The sequence below is a fragment of the Populus alba genome, chromosome 13, assembly GCF_005239225.2.
Source record: "Populus alba chromosome 13, ASM523922v2, whole genome shotgun sequence".
Lineage (NCBI taxonomy): Eukaryota > Viridiplantae > Streptophyta > Magnoliopsida > Malpighiales > Salicaceae > Populus > Populus alba.
The window spans coordinates 5,601,139-5,610,402 of record NC_133296.1 but is presented as its reverse complement, the minus strand read 5'-3'; the positions used below and the strand labels follow the sequence as shown (position 1 = coordinate 5,610,402).

The window sequence follows — 9,264 nt, the reverse complement described above, 5'->3', positions numbered from 1 at the left end:
CCTATAATATTTTTCTTTACTCTAGAATAAAATACAAAATAAATATAAAAATATAGAATGATTTTTAAAAAAAAAATCAACATAAGACGATGACTTTTGAACTTGAATTTTCCCTAGTAAAAACTTCCAGATTCACTCAGCAAACTGGTAATCACAATTTCTTGAAATGTAAAAACTTCCAGATTCACTCAGCGAACTAGTAATCACAATATCTTGAATTGTTCAGTCTATCATGTGAAATTAGACAAGAAAGATCACACAGTTCCTTAGCAAACAACTTACAAAAACCAACAAATCTCTGTTTCAAGGTATTTGTTTACTTTAATATTTTGTCTTCGCTAAGATGACACTTCGAGAATAAATAATTAAGAACTAACTATAGCATTCCATTCTGTACCGAACTGTAGTTTTATACTTACAGACCTACCTTGCATATCTTTTGGTTATTACATCGATTAAATTCTGAAAACATACAGCTAATCAAATGGTTAGCTAATCCTAGAAAAAAATGTCATTCGGCTTGTTGGTATTGCTTGATGGTGCAGCGAACTAGATTCCTAAACTATTGCCACCTCTCTACACAATCTAAGGAGCAGATCCCTGACTGCTACTACAGCATTTCTAGTCCAGTCTCTACCAATTGAAAAGGCTAAATGGTTTGCCACTCCCGGCAACAGACGCATCTGTGGAGTCCGATTCACTTCCCACCATTTCTTCAGAACCATAATTGCTTGGAAGGAGTTGCATACGGTCAGCATTGTTGATGATCCAATTGGCAGCTTCAGGTGATGCTGCCCAGTCCATTAGGGCTTCACGTGTCGATTCCCTGGTGAAATCCTCCCACTGTTTCTTTGTGAACTTCTTTCGTCTTGGTGTTTTGTGGAAGGTTGAATAGTAATCCTGCTTATCTACTGGTGCCGAGTGAGAAGATGGTGATACCACACCTGCCAATGCGAAGAAAATCAAATCACTCTATACTGGATGGTTGATAAATGACAGATCCAGAACCTTGTTGAATGATCCAAAAACATTTGATAAAGAATGACCATACAAGATAAATGAACCTACATATCATCCAAATTAGAGGCACAAAAATATTGTCCCGGAAGCATCTGAATTTGTTACTTTAAATTCCTCTCAAGGAATGGAAATAGAAATTATATACTTGGTGTAGCAAGGAACGTGAACAGATCAGTGATACTGGAACATTCTGTCCACGTAAAGTAAATAACCAGATTCCCCCCCCCCTAAAATCTCAACACCATAGTCATTGGGAATCTCTGGTTATCATTAGGCATGGAACTCTAGATGTTGAATTTCCAGTTACATTATTAGGCAAGGAAACTCTAGATGTTGATGAAACCTACAAGGGGACACATTTATAACATAATGCAAGGATATGAGTCAAGAGCCAGTTCTCTTAATTAATATTTTAGGATGAGCAAGGAAAGTGTTAGAATGGATGATTTCAATTGCACATTATGGCGGAAATTTTTTGGGAAAAAGAAGATGAAAAATCTCAGTTTTTGCTCAAGTAAAGAAAAATGCATAATGCAAGAACTAGCACATACATGAGATGTGTTCATCAAACTGCCAATGAGCTGGTTAATAGCAGCAAAATAAATGCAGAACCAGAAAAACAGACATAAAAGTAAAAACAAGAAATTAAGTAAAATAAAGCAAGGAAAAATTCAAAGTGACACACACCCTTAACACAAACCCACAACACAAATGTCAATTTATGTTTTGATCCCTAGATTCTGTGATTGTGTGATTAGGTCCCAGACCAAACAAAAATAATAGAACCTTTTTTTCCCATTTTGCCCTTGTAGGTTTTAACATTGATGTAACTCTTAAAATAGTTTGGTTGTTAAGTTATAAAGTGCACAATTAACTCTTGAATTTTCAAAACTGGAAAAAGAAGCAGATACAATTGTTGACGTTCAAATTTGTTTGTGTTAATTGGATAATTATATCAACACCTAATCATAATCAAGTTTTTTTCTAAATAGGTTAGTATATTTTGGATCTCTTATTCATTGAATCAAATTTTCTCAATTGACCAATTTCATTTCAGATTTGAATCTGATTTGGTCCTTTTCATGTAACTTGTTTGTTTAAGGATAGTTTCATATTTAGTACCAGAGCCTAGAGCTAAAACGAACTTGTAGGATAAGGACCAAATAAACAAAAAGATTATAATCCAATGGCCCATATTTAATGTGTTCCCAGTTTCTAGACAAAATCATGCCAAGGTATCATGGTCCATAATACTTACCTTTAACAGGAGAGCTGGTCCAAGCAGATGAGCTTTTTGGACTGTTCCACATCTTCCCCTGGGGGCTCATTTTTCCTGACCTACTATGGAATTCAGCGCGTCGAAATCTTGCTGTTGTCTGTCCTGCAGGCTGGAGCCAAGCACTCCCACCCCCAGAATCTGATTGATCCCTGTATTAAATCACAGTTGGGTGCTGAAGTTATATACTGAACTAAAAATACATGAAGTGAAATTTTTAGAACACATACAAAAAAGCAAGTCTTTCAGAAGCAATTAGCAGACAGACACTAATACAATCTTGTTTATACCATCTGAAATAAGTCCAACTTCACCTTTGTTTTCTAATAATGCCAATGCTCTACTATAGGGTGTCCAACTTCACCTTTGTTTTCTAACAATGTCAATGCTCTACTATAGGGTGTCAGGATGACATTGGTCAACTTCCACATCTGTTCATTAAACTTCATAAACAAGGATCATGATGACCACCCATCCAATTAATTTTTCTCAAGACCATTGTGATGCACAATCTAGATAAGTTCTACACATTATTAACAAGATCACTAATTTGGTTTCAATCTCAAATACTAATTTGATACAGAATTACAACCCTTTTAACTGAATGCAATTCCTTCAAAAACAACAGTACTCTTAAACAACAAGAGGGAAGTGAAAATTACAGATACCTTTTATACCACAACTTCAAAGTAACAGAGCAGATTGCACAAGAAGAAAGCAAGGCGCCCATTGCTAAAGGAGTATCAAGAGTGCTCTGAGAAAGAAAAGGAAAGCAAGAAAACCTGGTCATACAGCAGTCATCACTCAAAATATGCTGTAAAAAAAAAATTTGTTCTTAAAATAACTACAAGAAAATGAGCTAAGAAGAAAAAAGCTTAACTAGCAGCGCACAAGAAGAGTGTAACAGAATGACAATATAGACTGCCTAAGTCAGTGAAATACGATGGCACATTTTATATAAAGTAAAGTATATACTACATGGACTCTGGAGTGCATAGAGGAAGTATCAAAGTTTAGAGACACGTATAATCCAAGTGTCATAGGAAAACAACTTGACGGGGATACCAGACACAAGACACGGTTCACACACATATATGATCATAGACAATGGAGGGTAGCCCAACTTGTTGTTTTTTGGTTGGGAGATTGGGCTTCAGCCTATGTTATTGGGTTTAATTTATTTGGACTTTTGAGTTTTATTATTAGGTTTGATATTATTCTATTTTGGATTTCAATCTATTTTAGTGGGCCATTCGCCTAATTATTGGTTGTTGTTTTACTATTAACATAATTTTTGACATTGTAATAGTTTTTATAATGAATTATTAAAAGTTGTAAAGTTGCAGACTTCACCTCCTCCCTTTCTCTTCTCTTCTCTTCTTTAGTTTTTTATTATCTTTCTATGGCTTCTTCTTAGCTTCTTCCTTCTTTCTTTTACTTCTCTTAAATTTCTTTGTCCCGGATCACAACTATGACACAATTACTGGAAGGATAAAAAAATTGCCTTCACAGGGCTGAAACTAAGGTGAACTGGCCACAGTGGAATTAATTCAGCACAAGGCATATCACTGTGAACAGAAAAGCTCCCCTTTAAACCAACACGAGTACACAACCCCAGACCTATTTTAATTTATGTAACACAATTCAAATGGCTGGCTAACATCAAACAACGTCAAATCAGGAATTACCTAGTCCTATATAAGATTATTTGTCCAATAATAGTAGTAACTTGATGAATATCATACCATTGAAGCAAGTCAGAGATAACCAATTATCATCCTCTAACTTTCTCTTGTCAAAAAGAGAACTGGATACCTTTAAATAGGTAGGAAATCTTGTTAACTGATTAAAGCACGCATCATTGGCCCTGCAGTAACCTCTATCTTTCCCAAAAAAAATCCCCCTGATGATATATGCATGATTATGAACCTTTTGTTCTTTAATAACAGATCTTCAACTCTATCTAAAACAATTACAAAGCTTTTCTATGTCCATGCCATAAGGAACCTTTGTCCCCAATTTTTTTTTATCCCTAAACAGAACTAATACAAACATGACTTAACAGGTAACATCATGTATATGTGGCGGGATTAAGAAAAATATCCATGCACCGAAAGGAGGGTATTCATTGTGAATTGGTGAACTTCGTGTGCTACTTATATTCATGTGAAAATGTAAAATGGAGCACACCAATAAGATGCTGCAGCTGTATAATAATTCTTTAATTTTGAGGCACTAAAGCAACTTTAGAAATCTTCTTTTAGTTCGATATCAAGCAATGGAATTAACATGAACGGGTGTCTTACCTGTAAAATAAAGGTGGATGCAATAATACGCATTGCCCATTTAACAAATTGTGCTACACCATCATCCACACTTCCATCCTTTGAGATTACAAATTTCCTCACCATCCAGAACCCTAAACCAGCTCCTGTGAGAACAATCCCTACTAGTATAAATATGTAAACCTGTAGTGAAATAGGGAAAGGTCAAAACATAATGCTTTAAAAGAAACAAATAGAGAATAAACTTCATGTGAGGAATAATATTGTAAAAAATAATCACATGCACACAATTGGCTCTTCCCTCCTCTCCTTTTGTAAAAGTGCTTTGAGAGATGGATTCTGAATTAAGTAAAAAATGCATTGCTCTTATTTATCGAAACTTTCAAAATATTACCAGAATAAATCACATCTGTCAAACAGGAAAGTAATGCCAATGTGTGTCTTGAGAAGCCTATGAGAACATAGAATGTAGTTTGTGGATGATGGCTTAAGGCACCCCAAAAAAAAGGAAAAAAGAGAAACTACTTGTGTCTACATATTAATGCAGTATCAATATGGAAGTGCTGGGAAAATGAGATGAGAGTTCGTTGCAGGACTGGCTCTAGAACATTGATTCCCTTGAACCTGTAACTGCAAGTACTCTACAAAAATCTGCATAAAAATCTATGTAGACAAAGACTTACAGGATTGTGCATGTCTTCACTCAGCCCAAAGTTGACTAGAATCGAATTTACCAGCGTTGAAATTTGATGTAAAATAAAAGTGCCAGCTCCAAGCTGCAACAGAAATACATAAAGAGAGTTCTGCATCTTAGATAAAAGAATAAAGAACATTATCTAAAAAATGGGAGGAAGTGTGGGGAAATAATAAGAAGATATTGGAACTTAAAGCTACAGTAAAAGCAAACTCACCACTGATCCATATATGGAAAGATAGAAAAAATTCTTCCTTCCAGTTGGCAACAATTTCATTCCCTGCAACATTAAAGCAAAGATAAACATAGTAAGTCTGTCTGCACAATAATGAACTGAAAAGCTAAGATGAAATTCTTAATCACAAAATTGCAGGCATTGAATAGAAACTTGCAAATATTGAAAGCATATTAATATTCAGATACATTCTTAATGCGACCAGAATAAACCAAAATAATTTATAACAAAACTAACATCAAAGTTTTGCTATTTGAAAATTACATCCCTAAACACCATTATAAAGTGTTGTGTTATTGCCAAAAAAAAAATGTTATATTGAAACTTCCAACTTTATTTCAACGAATAGATTGAGGCACAGAAACTGGCCATGGAGCTTAAAAGATCTAGAACAAATCCTTTTTGGACATTATATGTTGATGAAAAAAACTAAAAATAAGTGACATGAAATAACAAAATTATCAATTGAAGAATAGTCTAGGGAATTTGATTTTGAAAATTCATGAGAATGCCATTAAACATCCATTCTGTCACAAGCAGGTTGCACACTGCACCATGTGTAAAAATGCAGTTACCTACAACCTGAGTCCCTAAAAAAACAGCTAACAAAGTATCATGGCAATCCCCTTCCATTATAAGCTCTAGGTGTACAGGCCCCATTTGGTTTGGTGCATGTCGAGTAGAACAATCCACACAAGGATGGTTAATTTTCTCTAGGTTCAACTCAGACTGAATGCAGCCCAGCCCCTTCCATGAAGAAAAGATGTTTGGGACATAAAAGAGCTCCATATCTATCACTAGGTATTTACGCCTCAATCAGGCACAAATTGGCACATGCTGGACCTTAGCCATAAATTCAAATAAGTGAATAACATCAACACTCTGAATTTTTTATTTAAAACTTTTGGTTATGCATTTCAAACCAATTTGGTGATACTGGCGTTGGCAAAGAGAAAAATTGAAGAAGGGGGAGGAAGATCTGAAAGCAACAAAACCAAACTTACTGACCTGAAAAAGGAGGATTATAATGACAAGAAAAACCCCAATAGCCATTGAAGTGCTATAATAAAAGGGAACCCAGCTGCTGACTATCGGTGCCAGCAATAGTAAAACAAATCCAACCGCTAGACACATGAGTCGCCATTGCTGTAAATCTGCACTAACATCAATTAATCAGTGTCAATAAAGGAATTTAAATCCAGTGTGTAAGACCAAACACAACAGGGAACAAAGGGAACCAAACCTTCATCAACAGCAATTGAGACAGCTCCAGAAGTATCACCAATGAACTTTACATCAACATATCTCTCCTCATAAGGAGACATGACAGATGTCCACAGCCCCTTCTGAACAATTCTCCAATCATCCTTTTCGCACTGGCAAAATCCAAGGGAAGCATTCCTGGAAATGCTCCATGGATGAGACGTAAAATTTTCATTATCAAATTGAGAGAGAAAGATGGAAAAAAAAAAAGGCAAGAAATTCACTTACCGGTGAAAGCAAACCTGAATATTGCTATGCAATCTCTCTGGGATTAGTGCAGACGGAGCCAAAGTAACTCGAAATGAACTAGCATACCTACTGAGTTTCCATCTCAAGTGACCAGAAACTTTAACACGTTCACAAAAGAAAGCATCTTTAGAACCATCATGGCTAAACACACGCCCATGAAAGTGGGACGGAGTGACATCTAGAGCTGGATTCTCGGGGTCAATGCCTGTAATTGTAGAAGGCATTATTAATTATCAATCATTCAAAGTAGAAAAAAAAAACGAATCACTCAAAGTACATGAGAAGATTTAAGACTTCAAACAAATGCTCTCAATCACATGAAGAAAAACATAAATCAACCAAACAGCACTAAGGCATACTATAACTACCTAAACAGACCCTCGATTTCAAACCATGTCTAAGATTCAAGAGTAGAAAGGAAGAAAACAACCCCAAGAAACGATTTGTTTCAAGTTTACGATATCAAGAAACTTCGAATCTCTATTAAACCTTCCAAAACTCAAAAGGCACACAAAAAAGACGCCTATTCAGCTACAACAAGCAACATTCCTTATCAAAGGCAAAGATTGTATATACATCAAACCCAACATATAAGACCAAGAGTGCCTACCTATAGCGATTTTAACAAAACCCCATAAATAATGTACAGATTTTTGTTAGAATAATTATTTTCACTTCACTACACTACACAACCAAAAAATAAAGCCCTAACAAACCCATCAACTCCGAAGAAAAAAGAAATTAATATACTGTATAGATTTCAATTGCCAGGACCTTAGCTCCAAAAACTTTCTTTTATACAAAAACAAAAGACCCCACAATTAAATGCAGTTTTATTTCCAAACGTTGTTTGTCCTAAACCAAAAAGAGCACTACACCACGACAGATCACAGCAATCAATCAAGAAGCGAGCAAAATAAAAGGGAGGAGACATCAGAAGTCAGTAGTACCTTTGAGAGTGGTCTCGTGAGTAGCACATGAGAGGAACAGAGAGGAGGCAAATACCAAAGAGAAAAGAAGCAGAAGAGGAGAAGGAGACGAGGAACCCATTGCTGCTCTCTCTCTCTCTCTCTCTCTCGCTCTGTTATTTAGGTGAAATATTATTAGTTAGGGGAAAAAGAAGAAACAAAGGCAGTGAGCGCGCTTTGAAGCAGCCAGTTCTATTGTTGTATTTGTCACTTGTATGTTCTTCTACGCCGCGTTTTGTTTTAATTATTTGCGTGTAGGCGTCGTGTTTTTTTTTTTTTTTTTTTTTTTTTTATGCGTGTTGGCGTCGTTGCCAAGCATGGATGCTCTCTTCGAGACTAATGTCCAGTCATCAAATTATCAAGATCGTATTGTACCTTGCTTTTGAAAACTGGTTTGTGTTTGTTTTTATGTTTTAATTTTTAAAAAATTTAAAGTTTTTTTTAAATTAATATTTTACATCATTTTTATTTTTTGATATTAAAAATATATAATTATTCGATTGAAATAAATAATTTTATTTTATTTTAATTAAATAATAATAAAAAATAACATTAATAACAGATCAAATTAAAAAAAAAATAAAGATAACTTGGAAAAAAATAATATTTTTGTAAAAGGAAACATAAACATGCAATGTAAAAAAATCAGCTTAATTTATCCAAGTTAGCATATAATGAGTTAATGCTTAATTATTAGCCCAATAAATACGGAAGAGAAAAATAACCAAAAAACAAGCTTGAGTTAATTCAAATTAGTATAACAAACTTGTAATTTAGGGGATAAAAGATGAGGCAATTCAGATTACAGCAAGCCAACTAATGAGATTAGAATAATTTAGTAGAAAAGAAAACACACAAAAAAAACACAAAGTTCAAAAGAAAATAACTTTTTAAACCTATTACCTGGAGCATTAGACTCGAAGCTTCCTATCTGGAAAAACTATAAAACTCAATTCTCAAACAATTAGATGTTGAAGGATTAACTTGGAAAAAAAAATATCAATTACACAAGTAGATCCAAAATAAATAAAAAATAACAATTAAATAGGAATCAAAATTGAAATACAAAATAAATTGTGTTTTTTATTAAAGGGTAAAATTAAAAAAATTAAAAAAAAGAACAATTGCTCTTCATAAAATTCCAGTTGAAAAATATTCTTGTGCTTGCTTCCCAAGCACAAAGGTGACATATAGAGCGTGTTTGGCAGTGTGGTAGCGGTTGCTTTTCAAATAGCTTTTCGTGCCGAAATACATGCAAATGATGTTTTTTCATT

At 34.5% G+C, this 9,264-nt stretch overlaps 1 protein-coding gene across 1 annotated transcript; it reads right to left on the bottom strand.

Annotated features, from left to right (window-relative positions):
- Positions 1–297: 297 nt before the first annotated feature.
- On the bottom strand, positions 298–8,179 carry LOC118042414 (uncharacterized). The gene is made up of 10 exons (XM_035050071.1): positions 7,973–8,179; positions 7,002–7,227; positions 6,754–6,911; positions 6,519–6,664; positions 5,493–5,555; positions 5,265–5,357; positions 4,603–4,764; positions 2,965–3,050; positions 2,279–2,448; positions 298–944 (listed from the first exon to the last, which is right to left on the bottom strand). Exons 1-10 carry the CDS (start codon positions 8,070–8,072, stop codon positions 634–636), a joined length of 1,515 nt encoding a protein of 504 aa, XP_034905962.1. The 5' UTR covers positions 8,073–8,179; the 3' UTR covers positions 298–633.
- Positions 8,180–9,264: the final 1,085 nt, after the last annotated feature.